The sequence below is a fragment of the Myxine glutinosa genome, chromosome 8 (assembly GCF_964187855.1).
Source record: "Myxine glutinosa chromosome 8, kmMyxGlut1.1, whole genome shotgun sequence".
Lineage (NCBI taxonomy): Eukaryota > Metazoa > Chordata > Myxini > Myxiniformes > Myxinidae > Myxine > Myxine glutinosa.
Genome location: NC_136268.1, coordinates 95898377 through 95919862, shown reverse-complemented (window position 1 = coordinate 95919862; position 21486 = coordinate 95898377). Strand labels below are relative to the sequence as shown.

The following is a 21486-nucleotide window of genomic DNA, read 5'->3' as shown; positions in this document are numbered from 1 at the left end:
CACCCTATGCATGAATTTAAAGGTATTTTACTGCTCATCTAACAACATAACTCTCAAGGTTAAAAAAATAGTTTGTAGAAAAAAGGACCCACGTGACGCCATCTCCAAACCGCCGCATGCCAATGGATGGCTGAACCTCCAACGATCACCTCATCCTCACAACAAGGTGAGTTGTTGTTTTGCTGTTTGTTTGTGACCTTACTGCTTTGAGCTCCCAAAGTTAAATAAAAACGAAACTTTCTACAATCAGACTTTTAACCACAATACACCTGAATAGGGGTTTTCGACTGTGATGAGGTCATGAGGAGGTCATTTGGCCAGTTATTTCCGTGTTGCACTCCCGAGTTAATTTATTTCCAAACCCGAGGTAATTTCTTTACTATACAGCTTCACTCCTTTACACCCCTTCGACCCTTTCCAACGCTTAGACCTCTTTAGACCCTTTACACCCCTTAGACCCCCTTAGACACCTTCGACACCTTAGACCCCTTTAGACCCTTTACACCCCTGAGACCATTTTAGACCCCCCTTCTACACCTTAGACCCCTTTCGACCCTTTACACCCCTTAGACCCCCTTCTCATTCGATGATCCACCTTTCCCATTTGACCTTTAGATCCTTTTGACCATTTACACCCCTTTAGATCCCTTTGACCCTTTAGATACCCTTGACCCTTTAGACCACTTTGACCCTTTACATCCCCTTAGATCCCTTTGACCCTCTACAGTTACACCCTTTAGACCTCTTTAGATTAAGCCTGGTGTTGGCTTAGCGGTTTGGGTGCTGGCTTGGGGTCCTAGGATCCTGGGTTCAAATCCCGGTCAATCGCTGAATTAACGCCAGGGGGGTTGACTCAGCCTGTCATCCATCCGAGGTTGGCCAATGAGTACCAGCTCACTGGTAATTCCCTGTGTGTTGCAAGAGGCGACTAACATGGTTGGTGGCAGGAAGGGCATCGGGCCGTAAAACATTGGTTTCAAAAAGGGGACCACGGTGCCCATAAAAAGGCTCAACCCCTGCTCTGCGGGGAAAAATGGCCTCCAAAGGTGGTTCTTTTTTTTTAGACCTCTTAAGACTCTTTATACACCCCTTCGACCCTTTACACCCCTTAGATCTCTTTCGACCCTTTACACCCCTTAAACCCCTTTGACCATTTACACCCCATAGACCCCTTTAGACCTCTTACACCCTTTACACCTCTTAGACCCTTGACACCCCTTAGACCCCTTTTGGCCCTTTACACCCCTTCAACACCTTTAGACCTCTTTCAACCTTTTACACCTTTTAGACCCCTTTGATCCCTGTAGACCCTTTACACCCCTTAGATACCTTTCGACCCTTTAAACCTCTTACACCCGTTAGACCATTTCATACCCATTTCAACCCTTTTGAGACATATACACCCTCTTCGGCATTTTTCAGACCTATTGACTAATTCAGACCCTTTGGACAATTTAAGACCATTTCGACATTTTTGACGCCTTTTGCTCTTTCATCCTATGATGCCTTTGGACCCCGTAAGGCCTTTTTTAGGATCTTGATTCTTTAAACACTTTAGTCCCCTTTATGACCCTAAAAACACTTTAGACCCCTTAGAAAATTCAAAAGCTTTTACTCCCAAAATCGGTTTTAGATGTTTTTGATGAATCGGTTTTGATTTTTTCACCACATACAAGGCTTTAATCTGCAGCTCAATGGAATGCTGTTCCCCCCTCTGGGCCGGTGCTCCTGCCTCACACCTAGCTCGGCTTCACGCTGTTGAAGCCAAAGCTTTCAGAATCATTGGAATCTCCTGCGATGAAGCTAACTCCGAGGGCCTTTCACTCACTCACCCCAGGCAGGTTGGTGGTCTTTCTGTCTTCAACCGACTCCTCTCCGGCCTTGCTCCCCGAGCTCTCTCTGTAGTCTGTCCCCCTAATATTCCTACAGGTCGCACAAGATCTGCCTGCAACCCTCTTATGGTTAAACTGCCAAAATCTAGGCTGTCTGCCCACCTTCACTCTTTCATTCCCCTTTTCTCCCGCCTCTGGATCAAACTCCCCCACTCCCTTCAATCCCATTCCTCCCTCCAGGTCTTTAAAACAGCTGTTCACCACCATCCCTTATCTTCCCCCATCCAAAACCTTGATCTTTTCTACCCCCGCTAATTCACCCCAGATACACTTTTTTGAAATTCCAACTTCTTTCCTGGAAGTCCTTGCAGTGTTCATATGTTTCTTACCTTTCTCACCTCCTCCCAAGCCCTCTCCCTCCCTCATTTCTCTCGATGTCCCTGCTCTCAAATGTTGTGTTTGTGTCCTTCCCCCTCTCTCCCCATCTTGTCTACCGCTCCCCTTATTTTGTGTTTTATGTGTCGGTTTGACTTTTTGGTATGATTAATGTTAGCTCTTTCACGAGCCTCGATCTTGTATACAAAAAAATTCCCCAAAAAACCTCTTCCGTGCACTATTCGTGTCGCAACACAAGTTGCAACTAGAACGGGCACTCGGTAGAGCGCATACCTTCGCCGCAGCTACTGTTCTGTACTTGGCATGGGAGTGTAGGGAACAGAACAACAAAAATACGATTTTGACCTTTTCGTGACCTTGACCTTGACCTTTGACCCGATTGCTCCCAAAATCTAATCAAATGTGTCCCGTATAATAACCAATCATCCCACCAAATTTCATGCAATTCGGTTGAATACTTTTTGAGTTATGCGATTAACATACACACACACACACAGACATACAAATAAATACACAGCGATCAAAACATAACCTTCCGCTTTTGCGAAGGTAATGACGAATCTAAACTGATATCTCAAAGTAAAACTGATGTTGGAAAGTGAAAGTGAAACTACTGGTCAGTGGATCATCGAATGGGAAACCAGAATGAAATGATGTGGGAAATTGCTGAAAGCAAAGCTACATATGTGGGGTATAGAGAGAGGCGGATGGTCGGGAGCTGAAGAAACAATGTGGGGAGGGATAGGTGCCAGGATGTGGTCGTTTGTTATGGAAAGAACTTTGGTGATGTTCTTTCAAGCAGTAGGCCGAAAACATGCCTAAACCCGTTTCCCAGCTGAGCTTTCATAATATCACCTTAACTCCCGAGTAGTACTTCGCAGGTACAACCAGCATGGATTCAAAATCTTAGCTGGTAGAATGGAACGAAGTTGTCGAGGTTACCAGCACCAATTTTGACATTTGCTCACTGAATATATACACTGAATTCCTGGTTTTACCAATACACACTCCAAAGGAAAGGTGAGACATCTAGGAACCCCTGTCATTGACGGGTACCTTTGCTAGTTATCTTATATGAAGGGGTACTCGGCATTGTCTGATGCTATTCTAATCCTGTTGTCATTTTGAAGAAATATTTTTTTTTGCATATACCAGTACGTATATATATATATATATATTTGTTTTTGTTTTTGTTTTTTGGGGGGGGCCTAAACACTTCCATACACCCATTAAGGAATGCGATCAGGGATCATTTAATATTACGTTTCACTTCGATACTTAGATACCAAAGCCGAGGCACTACAGAGAGATTAAAAAAAGAATTCAAAATTTAAATAAAGAGAATTGGGATCCCCCACCCTCAACCAATGGGATTATGATTTTTATTTTACCCCCGAAGACCTTCCCATGCATACCCTGAGTACAACCACCTGTTTTCATCTCCTTCCGTCCAGCCAAGATGCACCTTCTAAAACTGTCCAATAAATGCACCACCACTCCACCACTTTTCCTTTCACATATTTTTATAAATATAAATGAGCTTCACAATTTTTTATTAGATATCTGTGTCATGTTGTGTACAATTCAAGTGTACTTTTTATGGAAGTTGTTTGTAATTGCTTCATTACATTTTTTTCAGGGCATGAGTCTTTTCTTTGGGAATGTAGAGATGGAAGATGCAGGTCAATACAGCTGCACACTCAGTAATCCTGCCGGACAATCCAGCAAGCACTACCTTTTAAAGATACTCGGTGAGTGCCTGAGCTCCAGTGCCAAAAATGGCTGGTCTTACTGAGAAAATATCTGCAAGCTCTCAAATGAGAAAGATGTATTCTTTTGGGTCCATACCGGTGAATTTTCACATGAGAAAGGAGTATACCTTTGGCTTTACACCAGTAAATTATCAGAGTATTTATATATTTATTTATTTATATATATATATATATATATATATATATATATATATATATATATATATATATATGTATCTTCCTCAACTTAAGGAAGGTGAGCAGCCGTTAATGATATATTTGTCCATTTTGTATGTATTTTATTGATGTATCAATATCATACCAATGTCTTACATGCACGCCTGCTGTTCTTGTAAACTGAGAGGAAGGCCTATTTAGCCGAAAAACCTGTCTGAAAATAAAAGATCGCCTTGAAGCTATGTCTGCAACTTGCTTAATTTCTTACGATTATTTATTTAATGCAAATGAGGCAGCCTGCTCCTATTGTGGAGTTTCTGCTAATGTAATGTAAGTGATGTCTCACAGTCCCCCACTACCACCAGAGATAAGTCACCCCGTTTTGTCCCTATCCCTGTCTGTGCTTGAGTCCTTGAGTCCTTTTGTGTATAGTTATTATTGAATTCATTTTTTTCTGCTTTTATGTTCAGAAATAAACCTTTTTATTTTTATAAATGCTTTAAGGTTCACGTGACCTCAGCCCTGCGCGCGAGCATAAAGTCCGCAATATGTAATTGACACAGTCTGAGGGAGATAAAGCCTGGTCAGTCCACCCGTTCAAAGACAGTGTTAATCACCCTGAACATGACTGTATTTAAAAAAAAAAAAAAAAACACCTTTAGAGGCCATTTTTCCCCGCAAGCGGGGGTTGGCCTTTTTCGGGGACCGTGGTTGTTGTTGTTTTTTTTGGTCCCCTTTTTGAAGCAGTGTTTTGCGGCCGGATGCCCTTCCTGCCGCCAACCCTTTTTGTCGTCTTTTTACGACAAACAGGGAATTACCAGTGAACTGGTACTCAATTTGCCGACCTCGGAAGGATGACAGGCTGAGTCAACCGGGATACGAACCCAGAATCCTAGGATCCTAAGCTGGCACCCTAGCCGCTAGCCCAACACCAGGGCTGTTAATCACCCTGAACATGACAGTATACAGTATGTATATATATATATATATATATATGTATATATATATATATATATATATATATATATATATATATATATATATATATATATATATATATATATATATATATATATATATATATAGATATATATATATATATATATATATTGTTGCGGATATGGGATTTGGCCTCCATCCATATCCGCTTGTAAATATTCCCCTATTTCCCCAATACTCCCCAACTATCCCCAATCCCCCATTCCCTAGTCCCATTGTCTGTAAACAACACTCTGTAGCCCCGACCTTCCCCTTTTTCCCCCATTAAATGTCGTGCCCAGGTTCACCGCATCTCACGTAGACAACTATAGGACGTCTTGCTAGTTATTCTTAGTCTATGTCAGTTAAGGACTCGTTTCCATTAATTCTGACTCTTCGTTGCACCAGAATGTGATTGTATGGCACCGTTAGTAAGTTTAGGACCTCCCAATACCTCCCCGCATCTCTTCCTCATGGAATAACAACACCAACAACAACAACAGCGGGGGCGGCGCGGCGGCGGCGCGGGGAGTGTGCGTCCTCACTCCGGCTTGGTTAGCCGCCATTGACCATGTGCTCCGACGGGGTTACCACACAGGGGCTCACTGTCAGCTCCTCGTCAAGGGCGGAGCCCGGTAACCCCCCGCACCCAATAAGAAGCGGCGGACCGATTCCATCTGGGGCGGAGCTAACGAGCCGAGGGCATGTCACTCCCCGCTGGGCATGCGCAGGAAGACGGAGGTGACGTCAGATGCGCCTCAGCTACGAAGAAGAAAGGACGCCACCTCCTAGCGTTGAAAGATACCTCCCGCCTCTCTGGACCGGACCGGGTCGATTCTGCCCCTGAGCCAAGGTGCACCTTGAGCCATCGACTGCCTGCCCTTCCTTGCCAGCAATCCCTGTGTGAGTCAGTCTTGTCCCGTTTGTCTGTGGTCTGTCGGGGCTAAGATAAGACCGTGTATAAGTGCCCATCTTTCTGTGCTGTACCTCTGTGCCGTGTAATCTAAACGTTCTGCATAACCATATTATATCCTCCTCCGGAGGTCTTGAGAACTGTACCCCTGGTGTCGTGTCATTTAACCCAGCCGTTGTGTCCTTTCCTTCATTGATCTAGCGTAGCGCGATTCGGCCAACGTTCGAGTGTAATCGGGTAACTTGTGCGAACACGGCGGCCATTCCGCTCGGTCAAGCAACATCTAAGTCGTGTCCGTAACAATTGGTGTCGGGAAGTGGGATCGGTCCCGGAGCGCGTTTCACGCGCTCGAAATTATAACGGCGAAATTTAATTGTGTTTTACAAAAAAAAAAAAAAAACCCGAATTTTGAAAGTCGCGCTATGGCAGACCAAGACGGCTGGGTTCCGGTAGAGGAGAGTGAGGCAGGGTCGATCCAGGACCAAATTGAGGGACATGAGGAGAGCGAAGCAGTGAGGGTAGCAGGGTCGCAAAATGGCGTCGTCGCGCACGAGGTTACGGGCGCGCAAAATGGCGCCTCGCACATGGCCACGGCGACCGCGCCCACGACCGTGGTAGCGCCACCGGTGGATTTGAACCTTTTTTTATGCAAATGAAGGCCCTTATGGACAAGAATAATGAAGAAATGAAAAACAGTATGGGGGCAATGAGGGACGAATTGGGGGTAATGGGAAACCAAATGGGGGTAATGAGGGACGAAGCGAGGGGTACCGGTGAGGGGTTAGACAATGGGATAAAAGAGGTAAAGAATGGGTTAATGGGGGTAGAAAACAGAATGGCTGCCCAGGAGAATCAGATAGAGGGAGTGAAAAATGGGTTAGAGGGGTTAGAAAACAGTATGGAAGGCAAATTGAGGGACATGAGGGACCAAGCAGAAAGGGAAGTTAAACAAATGGGGCAGCAGATAGAGGGGGTCAGAATGGGGGTAGAAACCAAACTGGATGCTCACAGGGAGGAAATGGAGCAGATGAGGGTGGCATCTGGGCAGGAGATGCAAGTGATGGGAGAAGAGATCAGAAGAGGTGTGAGTGAGGAGGTCGGAGGAGTGCGCGAGGAGGTGAGGCACTGTAAGAAGCGCATGGAGAAGGAGGTGAGAAAGGGGACTGTAAAGTTACAAGGGGGCATAGAGGACCTGATGCAGGAGGTGGAACAACTGACAGAGGGACAAAAAGAACTAACGGACCAGGTAAAGAAGAACACAGCGGTAATAGGAGGGTTAAAAGCGACACAAAATGACCTAAAAAATGACTTGGTAGCGACGAAGAGGGAATGTCAGATGGTACGTGAGGGACTGACAACGAGGTTGGACGAGGTGATAGAGGTAATGGAGACGAAGGACCGGCAGGTGAGGACGCACATGGAAATGGTCAAGGTAGCCTTAGAGGACGAGCTTGAGGAGACGTACCGGGACATAAAAGAGGTGAAGCAGAAATTAGAAGAAGTGGAAGAAGGGGTGAGCGAAATTAAGAAGCGACGGAGAGAGGATAAGAAAGAGATAAAAGAGGAGATAAAAGAATTGGTCCAAAGTCTGTGTTTGGATCGTGATGATGTGCTCATTAACCGGATGAGGGATTCGCAGGTGATGGAGGAGAAGCGAAGAGGAAGAGGACCCGGTGTAAGTGGTGACCAATATGGTCGTGCATATGATGCGCCAGGTGATTTAAGAAGCTTGGGGGTCGAGATGGACCCGGGTGTTCGTGAGAGGCCGTTGGTGAAGTGTGCGACAGGTCTGGTGTGCGAAAAAGGAGGTGTGCGAGAAAGTCCGACTCTGGGGTGTGTGAGGAAAAAGTGCGTGCCAAGGAGTGAGGGTGCTGGCGAGAGTGAGTCGGTCGTAGCGCGTGTGCGAGGGAGCACATGGAAGCGCGTGGTGAGGAGTGTTACGGAGGGTGTAAAGGGAGAATGCACACCTGTGGTGAGTGTTACAGAGGATGTAACGGGAGAGGGTGTGCGAGAAAGATGTGTGACGGACAGGTGCATGGGGAAAGAGTGCGCTGTCAAAGGCAAGGAAGAATGCACGCCTGTGGTGAGTGTTACAGAGGGTGTGACGGGAGAGTGTGCGCAAGAGTGTGCACGAGACAGGTGTGTAACGGACAGGTGCATGAGGAAAGAGTGCGCTGTCGGGAGTAAGGGTGAGTGCGCTGTCAAGAATGGAGGTGAGAGTAGTGAGAGTGACAAGGAGCGTGAGTTGGTTGTGACAGGTGAGCGAGGATGTACACCTGGAATGGAAGGATGCACACCTGGAATGGTAGAGCATGAGTGGGAATGCACGCTGGAATTGGTAGTGAGGCACGTGGTTGGGTGTGCGAGTGAGAGCACACCTGTGATTGTCACAGAGGAAGTGACCGAGGAGGGGCGCGAAGAGGTGTGTTGGTGAGGTGTGCGAGCGACGAATGTGTGCCAAGGTGTTCGGTGGTCAGGTGTGTGACCAAGTCGGTGAGCGGAATGAGTGTACCTGGGTGTGTAAGAGAAGGTACGACGAGGAGCATGGGAACAGTTGGATGTATGAGCATGAAAGGGGTAGCGTATGCTTGTAAGCATCCAGGTGAGGCATCGACGGTAACCGGGTTAGAGGTTAGGTCGACTTTTAGCCGAAGCGGGCCCTCGGTGCGTGCCGGGCTTCGCGTGCCGCGAGAACCAGCAGGGATCCGAGCCACGGCGGGTTCGAAAGGACCGCCGTGCGCGATCCACGCTGGGCCTCGCGTGGAACGGCCGCGTCCGGGCTCCACTAGGCGGAGCGGGCAGCCCGATAGGAAGGGTCGTCATGGCGACCACTTTTTGTTGAGGCATTCCGGCAGGTCGAGATCGGGACATTGGATGGCTCCACGCCGGGGTGGTGCGTGGGATCTCGGCCCGGGTAAGCCCCCGTCCCTGCACCGAGTGCCGGACGCGTCCAGCCGCTGGCACAACACAACCCGCATTCATGGCTTGGCTTTACGAAGCCGGGCTTTGGACAGGAATTGGCGCACCGAGAGGCATTAGTGAGTAGACTGTGTGATGAGGTTAGTGTTTTGGCCCCGAAATTAGAAAAACAAAATTTGATGATTGGCAAAGGATTGGCAGTAAAGATTGGCAGATGATGGGTAGTGAGTGGCAAATTTTTGATTTGTTGAAATTTGATGTGCAAAATTGGTAATGAGCGATGGGCCCGGTGGGTAAGGGTGGCATCCCTGCCACCCTTCCCAGATGGGGCAAATGCGCTATAGATTATGGGGTGGATGGCAGTGAAAACTAGCCCGGGTGGGTTAGGTTATATTGTAGGGATCTAGCGAAGATGACATTAGGTGACGTTAAGGTTAGTTAGTGACTGATACCTGTAGTGGGGACGCAGGTAGATTAGTGTGGATTATAATGACAAGGGAGCGCAATAGTTTAAAGGGAGGACTGGGAAGCGCAAGTTTCAGAGGGGAGTAGTTAGATGAGATGATGCTGTGTGAGAACTGGACAGGTGTGTGGAGCAGTGTGTGGAGTAGTGAGTGTGTGGATCAGCGCGAATGCGCTTGTGGAGAGAAGGGTGCAGGCGGCACCAAGTATGAGAGCACAGGTGTGCAAGTACAGGTGTGTGGAGTACATGGAGTAAGTGGTACGGAGTGGTGTGCATGGTGCGAAGGTGTGGATGGGGGAAGAGTGGACCCCCTTTCACGAGTACCCGGGGCGGGTAGTGTAAGTGTTAGGTAGAGGGTATAGGTAAATTGTGGTTGGATATTGGCATCTGTGGTGCGGGTGACAGAATGGTATTTGGATGGGTGCATTAGTGTTGTGGAAATGGCTGGGCGTGTAGCCTGTTAGTGTGTGTAGTTGGTTGGGCACTCCACCACTGTGAGGATGTCGGCCAGGTGAGGCCGCAGGTGGGCTCTGGGAGCCGTTAGTGTCAGTGGGGCCCGAGGATCCGGAGGACGGACCCGGGTAGCCCAGTGCCAGAGAGGGCACCGAGTGGTGAGAGCGCCAGAGGGCCTTCCCCAGGTAGTTAGGTTAGGGTAAGGAGCAGGTAAGCTCGGAGGCAACTGCAGTGGTGGAGGTGTGCAGGTGGGTAGACCTGCTGGGAGAGCTACACGTCGCAGCCCAGAAATTGTGCGAAGGCACCGGGAGATGAATCGGGGGAGTGAGACCCCAAATTGAAAAGCACCACAGTTTGGTCAATGGGAATTGGTTTTTAGAACCCATCGTGTAAGTTGGCCAATGGATTGGCAGGGAAAGACCCCGGGTAATGTAAAGTTGTTAAAGTCATTTAGGAAATAGTTAGGATTGATGAACCTGTCGCACCATACGCAGCCACTTACCTGAGGTGATGATGATGACTCCACACCTGTGTTTTCTTTGTTCTGTGTTGCAGGAAATGAGAATTGCTGTTGGATTGGTGAGACGCATCACGACGTGGATGAGACATTGGGGTGATTCCATCTCTCCCTCCTTAGGAGGGACTGATGATGAATTGGTGATGGCAAATTTTGATGTTGAGTTGGAGATGGAAAATTTTGATGAGAGTTGGAAATGGCAAATTTGATTGGTTAGGAGGGAGAGAAGACGAATTTGGTTTATGGGAGGAACGGGGAAGACAGTAGGGACGTTTGTCGATTTGTAAAGTCGATGTTTATGGGTAGTGTTGTGTTTTGTGGATACAGTAAGGGGTAAGGGAGGGGCAATGTAGGTTACCTGGTGGGGGGGGGGGGCGTACGGTAGGAACGTACCTGTCTCACCTGGTTCCCATGTGCCCCCAGTGTGCATCATCTTGTATTGCGTGCACTTTTGCGCCCTTACCACCTTACTCACTTGTCTTCTTCTTTTGTCTCCCACCTCCGAGGATCTGGCTTTGGGGCAGAGAGAGAGGAGAGAGAGGTGCTGGCTCCGCAGTTGTGGGCCTGCACTTTCGCTGCTTGCTGCCGGGATCGATACACCATATGGACCGCAATTTTTGTGGCTGCCCACCATGGACCGCAGTCTTTTGCGGCCAAGCACCACCCGTCGATGGACCTATGGGTCAACGTGGCACCTATGCCATACAGGTGAACCACTTTTAGTTGGCCCCCTGGCGGCCACAATATAGAAATGGACGCGGTTGGCGCCTTTCTTTATTTTTTAAGGAAGCTAGAAGGCCAAGTGCTTCAAGAAGGCAAGACCAGCGGCAGAACATCGGCCGGCTGCGACACCACCGGTGATTGTTGAACACTTTATTGGTGCACCGGATGGTGCTGACTGTGTTATGGGGTGGTGCTGTTGGTGCTTGGATGGGGTGCTCTGCACATTATTAAAGGCCGTAAGGCCACAGAGCACTCGTGGGTTGGTGTATCGATGCTGGCATGCGTGCTCTCTCTATGCATAACATCTGCATGTGTTCCTCCAAAAACAGGTCCTGGATCGTAGTGTAAATATCAGTGTAGTCTTGTGTAAATAATGCTCCCTACCGGCTGTATGTTTAGTTTGAGGATTCTTTCCGCGATTCGGTTATCCTGTCTGTGTGTTTCTGTGAGGAGAAGGGTGCAACGTCGCAGGGGGACATATTTACTCATTTGTGAACATCTGTAAAACTGTCGCACTCAGGGTTGAGTTAATAGTAGAGGGAACTACATCTGAGTGCCACACTAACGTAGGTAAAAATTTATCGGGTCGGGACGCCCCGAGGTAGAGAAGGGTGCAATGTTGCGGATATGGGATTTGGCCTCCATCCATATCCGCTTGTAAATATTCCCCTATTTCCCCAATACTCCCCAACTATCCCCAATCCCCCATTCCCTAGTCCCATTGTCTGTAAACAACACTCTGTAGCCCCGACCTTCCCCTTTTTCCCCCATTAAATGTCGTGCCCAGGTTCACCGCATCTCACGTAGACAACTATAGGACGTCTTGCTAGTTATTCTTAGTCTATGTCAGTTAAGGACTCGTTTCCATTAATTCTGACTCTTCGTTGCACCAGAATGTGATTGTATGGCACCGTTAGTAAGTTTAGGACCTCCCAATACCTCCCCGCATCTCTTCCTCATGGAATAACAACACCAACAACAACAACAGCGGGGGCGGCGCGGCGGCGGCGCGGGGAGTGTGCGTCCTCACTCCGGCTTGGTTAGCCGCCATTGACCATGTGCTCCGACGGGGTTACCACACAGGGGCTCACTGTCAGCTCCTCGTCAAGGGCGGAGCCCGGTAACCCCCCGCACCCAATAAGAAGCGGCGGACCGATTCCATCTGGGGCGGAGCTAACGAGCCGAGGGCGTGTCACTCCCCGCTGGGCATGCGCAGGAAGACGGAGGTGACGTCAGATGCGCCTCAGCTACGAAGAAGAAAGGACGCCACCTCCTAGCGCTGAGAGATACCTCCCGCCTCTCTGGACCGGACCGGGTCGATTCTGCCCCTGAGCCAAGGTGCACCTTGAGCCATCGACTGCCTGCCCTTCCTTGCCAGCAATCCCTGTGTGAGTCAGTCTTGTCCCGTTTGTCTGTGGTCTGTCGGGGCTAAGATAAGACCATGTATAAGTGCCCATCTTTCTGTGCTGTACCTCTGTGCCGTGTAATCTAAACGTTCTGCATAACCATATTATATCCTCCTCCGGAGGTCTTGAGAACTGTACCCCTGGTGTCGTGTCATTTAACCCAGCCGTTGTGTCCTTTCCTTCATTGATCTAGCGTAGCGTGATTCGGCCAACGTTCGAGTGTAATCGGGTAACTTGTGCGAACACGGCGGCCATTCCGCTCGGTCAAGCAACATCTAAGTCGTGTCCGTAACAATATATATATATATATATATATATATATATATGTATATATATATATATATATATATATATATATATATATATACATACACACACACACACACACACACACACACACACACACACACACACACACACACACACACACACACACTGTTGGCCATAAAGATTGAATAAAATATTTTTGACATGATTCCACAGTTTCTTTGGTATTTGACAGTCTACGTGTAAACAAAAGGGTATTTGAGTGATTACATAACGTTTCCCCATTACACAGGTGATATGATAACATTGAAAAAATGTGTATTACGTAATAATTTTTTTTGTTAGGGACTATAAAAGCCCATGCATGTGATATTCTGTCCCTTTCCCCGATTCAACACTGTGTTAAACGAGGCTGGTTTTTTTTCGAGTTCCTTGTACCGTTTGCAAGAAAAATCGGTAGAGACGTTCCCTGGGCTATGCCTGGTCCAACGGAACCAGCAATACGCGAGAGAGTGGTAGCACTGCGGCAGGAGGGCTACAAACAGAGTGATATCGCAGATGTCGTCGGGATATCACAGAGTACAGTCTGTAAGATCCTGAAACGTCAACGTGAGGCGGGGAATGTGCGGCCGCGGAAACCTCCAGGACGTCCAAGATTGACCACGAGACGAGATGATCGCCAACTGTTGAATCTCTGCCGCAGAAACCGGAAAATGCCGACGAGTCGTCTTCGTCGCTTGTGGAGGAGACATCATGGGATCCACGTTTCTCGGTCAACCGTTAATCGGAGATTGCTCCAACATGGTTACCGAGCACGACGGTTAACTAAATGTCCACGCCTGGCTGTTCGCCACAGAGTTGCTCGTCTTCGCTGGGCTAGGGAGCACAGAAGGCTTCATCCTGGACACTGGCGACATTTTGTCTTCACGGACGAGAGCCGCTACATCCTTGACCGTACAGATGGGAGACAACGAGTTCGTCGATTACCCGGGGAGAACCTTCGTGATGACTGCATCCACGAGACGACTCAAGGTGGTGGCGGCTCAGTGATATGGGCCGGCATCCATTATGGAGGGAAATCGCCACTGGTGGTTCCGGACGGAAACGTCAACGCCGTCGTGTACCGGGATATCTTGGAGTACCACTGCCTTCCACATGCAAGACGAGTGTATGGACACAATTTCCGACTGCAGGACGACAACGCTAGACCGCACAGGGCCGCTGCAGTAAGGGAATTCCTTGAGGCAGAGGGTGTGGAGCAGTTGCCATGGCCAGCTTGCTCGCCGGATATGAGCCCCATAGAGCATATATGGGATGCCCTAGGCCGAGCCATCAACGACAGAGATGTTATTCCTCAAACTTTGCAGGCTTTGGCCGACGCTCTGAGGGAAAAATGGGATGCAATGCCTGTTGACGTCGTCAACAAGCTAGTGGACAGCATGCCACGACGTCTGCACGCCCTGATTCGTGCCAGGGGTGGACATACCCGCTATTAGTGACTGAGTAACAACAAGGACTCTACTGTGATGCAAATTGATCCATGAAATCACCCCAAAAAATGTTATCTGGAAAACTGACAGAGATTAAAAAGAAATGTGTCATGATCCTTCATTTACTGTCTATTGTCGTCATTGTCGTTTTACGCTCAAGACACCAACCGATTAGGACTGATAATTTAAAAAATCACTGTCAAATGTGCGTAAGAGACAGAATAATAAAGAAAAGTGGTTATATGCACCATAAATGCCAATGGTAATTTAGATTGAAATAATGATGCTATGAAAATTTGTTGAAAAAAAAAAATTCCATCTTTATGGCCAACAGTTTATATATATATATACTGTAACATATATATATATATACTGTAACATATATAACATATATGTAACATATATATATATACTGTAACATACATTCTACATTTTCATAATGATTATAATAAATGCATACGAATTGAAAAAAGAACTGATGCTTCTTGGATTCATGCGAGTATCTCATTCGTGTAGCTTTTTGAACACGTTTTGTCTCCAATTTTTTTTTGAGAATTGCCTTAAACCTATAAGCTATAACTTTAACAGTCAGTTGTACTTACCCATATTAATCAGGTTATGGGTAATAATTTTTTTAATTTCTCAGTTTACCTCTTTTCGCATCCCCATATTAACATATTTCCCATATTTCGCATCCGCATCCCCATATTTCGCATCCCCATATTAACCCACAGTTCATGATGCTTGTATACCAGGTTCAAATCCCATTAACCGTGTTAATTTTTCCATTATTTAGGAAGTCCTTGTAATTTACGTGAACATGTTATTGGCCTTGCACGTGATTTATGTGCAATCTCCTTGATGTGCCTGAGACTCTAAATATAAAACCACAGTCATATTGATGATTGGGAATTGTTGTCCACATGGACAATCTTGGGAATTGAGTGTTACAGGCATTCTGGTTTATTTATTGAGAGAAGATCCAATGTGGACAGTTATTACATTTGTTCAGGAGATAATTGGGATGAATGAAATCAATTTAAGAGGTTTGAGAAAATATGCTCCTTTTATGTTTTATTCACATTCAACACAATGGGCAAGTTTTGGAGCAGTAGGCCAAGTCGACCATTCATTTGAATTTTCAGCCAAAAAGCTCCAGATTTTGAGGCATATTACATGCTTTGTTTAGTTATACTATTATTTTAAGATTTCATAACCAGGAAAAAAATCTATGCGTAATGATGAATTAATTTACAGTGTATAATCAATCATATGTTGATTAAATAAAATCTCAAATCACAGAGCTTCAATCACAGCCCTCATAATATTTTGAACATGTGCATCATGCAAAAAAAAAAGCTGAAATCAACTCTTCTTCACAACAACCTTTCCATTTTTCCTAGAACCACCACTAATCAACAGAAAGGATGGCTCTGCAGAACTTTCAGTGGTGACAGGAGACCCTATCGAGCTGGAATGCATTGCAAATGGTGTTCCTCCCCCAACACTTACTTGGCTCAAGAACGGACGGCCGTTGCCAAGAGCTAAGAGACTGCAGGTGGTAAAGGAGGGGCAGCAGCTTCACATTGCCACCGCACAGGTGAGGCCCGATTCATTCCTTTCATCTTGCAACACTAAATGTTGAAAGCTTTCAAGACAAATGTGAACCTCATTGATATGGAGCTTCCAACAGACTTCACGGATTGGTCTATCAGGCACAAGTTATACTCGATGAGGTGTGACCTTAAATTTCCTGATTTGCTAAATCTTTTAAACCCAAAATGATGTATCACCCTGGCTCAGCGTTCGTTTCGTTTTGGAAACAATGGATTATTATTCTGGAGCCCCCCGAACACTTGGAGTTTTTTTTCATGATACGGTCTGTTGTCCAGGTTGAAGATAACGGTCGATACACCTGCCTCGCCTCCAGTACAGCTGGTGACGATGATAAAGAGTTCTTGATTCGAGTCCACGGTCAGTCCAACCGAGATTACGATGTGAACCGTAAGGCAAAAGATTAGACTATAAAGTGCAAGGTAACCGTATTTAACAAATCTGCCTTTAAAGAGAAAAAGTTTACATACTAATATGTGATCAGTGTTAATACATGGTGTGCGAAGAAAATAAACCACATAAACATCTACAAAAACATAACATCCATCCACCTTCAGTGGCAGAGGTAATCAGTGCATTCCTTTTTATTCTGAATTACATGAAACTTCAGGAATATGTGCTCCATTTTGTGTGACAAAGGTATACCAAATATCAAAACCGTAACTTGTAAGATTGTAGTTTGACACTCCGTCGATCACATGCTCCAAATATCCACTTCCACGTTGAATACAGATTTGAACACGACGGACGAAGTCGTTGATTACGCGCCGACATTCGCCAAGTGGGATGGACCTAATTTTCTCTGTGATTGTTTGTTTCAGCTCAAAGATGCTTATTGGGGTATCCTCGTACACATTCTCTTTGAGATATCCCCACAGATATAAATCTAGTGGGCTCAGATCAGGGGAATGTGGAGACCATTCGCCGCCGAAGCGTGGGCCATTCACCGTCTCACCGAAGGGCTTGTCACCCACTCACGGGGACTCATTTGTAGGGTGAGGGGTTGCCCTATCCTGCTGAAACAATTCTTCTTCTCTTTGAAAGCTTCTCCTGTGACCAATAGCATCCGACAATTCATTCAGCTCTTTAATGTAGTGCTCAGAGTTGATGGCCATGGTATTTCCATCCTCATCTTTAAACAGTCAGGTTCACTATGTTAACAAATATAATTTCGTTCAAAATTTTGGTAGATTAGCAAAACTATACATTTTTGGAATATTCAGAGCATGAGGAATCCAAAAATTAATGTTTACATTTGCGTAGACACCTTTGCGAAAATGACACTCAGGACAGTGATGAAGATAGTCAGGTTCACTATGTTAACAAATATAATTTCGTTCAAAATTTTGGTAGATTAGCAAAACTATACATTTTTGGAATATTCAGAGCATGAGGAATCCAAAAATTAATGTTTACATTTGCGTAGACACCTTTGCGAAAATGACACTCAGGACAGTGATGAAGATAGTCAGGTTCACTATGTTAACAAATATAATTTCGTTCAAAATTTTGGTAGATTAGCAAAACTATACATTTTTGGAATATTCAGAGCATGAGGAATCCAAAAATTAATGTTTACATTTGCGTAGACACCTTTGCGAAAATGACACTCAGGACAGTGATGAAGACAGTCAGGTTCACTATGTTAACAAATATAATTTCTTTCAAAATTTTGTGAGATTAGCAAACCTGTACATTTTTGGAATCTTCAGAGCATGGAGAATCCGAAAATCAATGTTGGCATTTGCACAGACACCTGCATGGCCGCCATTTTGGATTTTGAAAATGGCCGCCATAAAATACATATTTTGCGCGATCTCGGCTTCTAGTCAACCTAGAGACTTAATTAAATATGCTAATCCTATGTTTTCTGGATCAAGGAATCCAATAAAGGCCTCAAAATAGTGCTCGGGATTATAGAAAAGCAACAAACAAAGGTAATTGAAAACCATTGTCTTTATATTTGTGATATAACTGTATTACATAATACATGATATTGCAAGTCCTTTGAAGTTATAGGTTGTTATAGGAAGTTATAGGTAGTATCAGATTGAACTATAAGTCCTATACACAGGATCTACGAGGTCTATACTTTCAGGAATATGCTTTTACAGATCTTCATCACTGTCCTGAGGGTCATTTACGCAAAGGTGTCTACGCAAATGTAAACATTAATTTTTGGATTCCTCATGCTCTGAATATTCCAAAAATGTATAGTTTTGCTAATCTACCAAAATTTTGAACGAAAAAACATAGTGAACCTGACTATTTGTGCAGATGCCACACAAAGCAGATCTTGTAGTCTTCTGTGGGATATTTTTTACAATGTGACCATAGCCGGAGGTTTATCCTTATTTAAAGCTGAGAATGTCTGTTTATGTACTTTATTTATTGCTTTTCAATATGCATTGACTGTCATATGTGAATCATGTAAGAGTCTCACAATCTATTCCGTGCATGTATGCTACATGGGATACTTTACAGCTTTGTACAGGAGGTCCCCGCTATAAGTCTACCTGCTATCCGTTGTTTCGCATACCATTCCATAAGTTACTGAGGAACATTTTCATTGTACATCCTACACTTCCCTGCACTAACGTCCATTGGACGGAAGACCAGTTACTTGGCATCCTATCCCCACAATGTTTTGCATACCAGTTTCCCACCGTTTCAACCCACAATGCACTGCGTTGTCTCCCTCTCGTATTCTTATCTCATGCTGTGCATTGTTGGACTTAACGCCACTGCATGCTGTACTGTACTGTATTTTTTTTTTAAATATCTTTGTGTGCTTTACCACAGTAATTGTTGAACAATGAGTGGTAAACTAAGTGGTTACGAAAATATTGAACCTGCACATAAGAACGCAATAGTGAAACAAAATAAGAATGGTTGAACGATCAGGTGATATTGCTCGCTATCTTGGTTTGCCACCGACGACTGTTCAAACTATTTAAAAGAACGCCGATGAGGGCCATGCAGATGCCATGGCATGACGTGCGGCTTTGCAAGTCGTGCTGCTCGGGTAACACGGCGGCCCATGATGCAGGAACGGCTGAAGTGGGCTTGACGGCCCTAGTGTGAGTGGCGACCGCCGGAGCTCTTCGTAAAGTTCCTTGTGGACACAGCACGAGTGTTGGGTTTCACGGCACGAGTGCGTGTGCTGGCACAAAGGCTGGAGCCTGGGTCCGTGGGGGAAACCACGTGGCCTAATGGGAAGGATAATTTAGGGGGCGAATGACTAATGCATGCAACTTGCCAGAGACGATTGTAGATTAAAGATTTTCAAGTTGTAAGACCTCAAAATTATCATTAATTAAATAGTTAAAAGATAGGGTAAGTAAGATAAAAAGGTGTTTGGATTTTTTTAATTGTTTAATTTCTTGGATTTCTTCCTGTTTTGTGTGCTTCATATGTATTTTTATTGCTTGGCTTATTCAGTGTTGTTTGTATAAGACGTAAACTAAATGTTGGAATGCATCCCACTTAATTACATTAATCCTTATGGGGAAAAATTCCCCGCTATCCGTCGTTTCATTAAAAGTCTAACTTTTCTGGAACGTATCTGTATAGCGAGGACCCCGTGTTCAGTATTCACTTGAGGCATTTTCTACATAGTCTGCACATTAAAACACGGATTGTTGGATTATTTTAAAATAACTTTTTTTTTAAATAATCGTGATTTTCTTGATACCTGCATTACAAAATGGTGAAAAATGTGAAATGGTATTTATGTAAGTTAGCCCCCATGTATACATAATAAATAGTTGACCCTAAGTATTAAACATAATCTATAACAAACTATTTACTTCAAAAAGTAACTGTTATGGTACCCTTAAATATATTATTACCATTTATATAACTTGATGTTTATAAAGATAGTCACACTGGAGGATTGTGCTGAGTACCTCCCTTTCAAATAGTCCCTCCCAACATCTCTGGAGGCAGCGTCCATCGCGAGTTGACGGTCCTCAGACATGGACAACTTACATTGGAATGCAAATCCGAGGCTGTTCCACCACCCACCTTACTCTGGAAAAAGAATGGGCATCACCTTGAGGTGAGATTCTTCTTTCATATGCAGCGCATGGCTGTGGTAGCATAATTTGCTGGTTGTTCAGATGTGCCACTGATGCAGTGCCTCCTTCAGGTTGGAGCAGGAATTTGGCTGGACTGCCAGCGATAGCTCGCCTACCTTTTGCAAAGGATACCATGGGATCTTTATTGTGCACCGTAACTAATGCTGGCAGACGTGTGCCCAGTTTAACATCCAACCGAGAGATGGCACATAAGTGCTCAAGCAAGGACTCAAACGAAACGGAGCACTCGTCACTGCTTAAAAACATGGCGGTCTCCAAAGAAACAATGCTATTGTTGTACTGTCCTCGAACAAATGCTGTCCTAGCTGCCGTTTTCAGCTTACGCGATCTTCATGTGAGAAAACCTTCCACAAATGAATTAAATGTGTTAGCGGTGACGATAGTCATATTTTTAAATATATACTCGTATTTTTTTACAATCATATATCTAAATATCTATAAAGCTCAATTGACTTTTTGCTCCACCAAATAACAGCGAAACGGAGTTGAGTAAAAGGGTAAAATTCTACAGATGCTGTGATACATAACTACCTCTGTCGGTTTGAATATTTGAAAGAGAATAGACGTCTGGATCAATTTTTGAATTAAATTTAAATCCCGATTTATATATACTAGGGCATGCCCGTACTATATCTATATCTAAAATTATATCCCCCCCCCCTCTATTTACATGAAATGGTTTGGTCCAAAGCGAACGGCTTGCGAGTACGGTGACAATCCCCCCCCTCTATTTACATGAAATGGTTTGGTCCAAAGCGAACGGCTTGCGAGTACGGTGACAATCCCCCCCCTCTATTTACATGAAATGGTTTGGTCCAAAGCGAACGGCTTGCGGAGTTTGGTAAAGAAATCGCCATCGCGTGCACAAACGCGCAGGAAAGCGAATGAATCGCAAATTAGTTTTAATTAGTTTTAAAACATAGTTTAACGGCAACATAGTTTTCCAACGTGAAATAAATGAATACGCTCTCAAATGTGCCATCCGAGGCAGAGTCTGTTCGCCACGTTCGGCACACGTGATAGCTCGCTGCTCTCTGATTGGTTGAATCGTTTTTTGGACATAGCTCGGTAACTACTTCTCCGATTAATATGAAACCTTGAAAAGGCACATCCTCGGGTCCCCAGCAATATACCTGGCAAGTTTAAAGTATATCGGACCCGTGGTTGTCGAGAAACAGCGGTCACAGACATACAGACATACAAACATACAAACATACAAACATACACACAGAGATTACTGGAATTATAGATAGATATATATTATATATATATATATATAAACGCGAGTTGTCTGTGTGTTTGTCCGCGTTATATTCAGAGATGGCTGAACGGATCTTCATCAAACTTTCAGAGGTTCATCAGTGAGTTTCTGGGAGTGTTCTAGGCAAACAAACAAACAAAAAAAGTTCGTTTTTTTGGAGTTAAAAAAAAAATCGCTCGATAGTGCCGAAGTCTTCTTAAATTAATGACAGTTATACACAAGTACA

At 45.1% G+C, this 21486-nt stretch overlaps 1 protein-coding gene across 4 annotated transcripts in view; it reads left to right on the top strand.

Annotated features, from left to right (window-relative positions):
• The window catches only part of HMCN1 (hemicentin 1), a 451947-nt gene that overhangs the window by 272835 nt on the left and 157626 nt on the right, over nucleotides 1–21486 (top strand). For all 4 annotated transcript variants that reach the window (XR_013624351.1, XM_078783554.1, XM_078783553.1 and 1 more), the window contains 4 exons: nucleotides 3868–3979; nucleotides 15689–15885; nucleotides 16178–16259; nucleotides 19823–19959. Coding sequence is in view for 3 of the 4 variants with exons in the window: in XM_078783554.1 (XP_078639680.1) it covers nucleotides 3868–3979; nucleotides 15689–15885; nucleotides 16178–16259; nucleotides 19823–19959 (528 nt within the window). In the remaining variant the exon portion in view is untranslated. The remainder of the gene's footprint in view (nucleotides 1–3867; nucleotides 3980–15688; nucleotides 15886–16177; nucleotides 16260–19822; nucleotides 19960–21486) is intronic.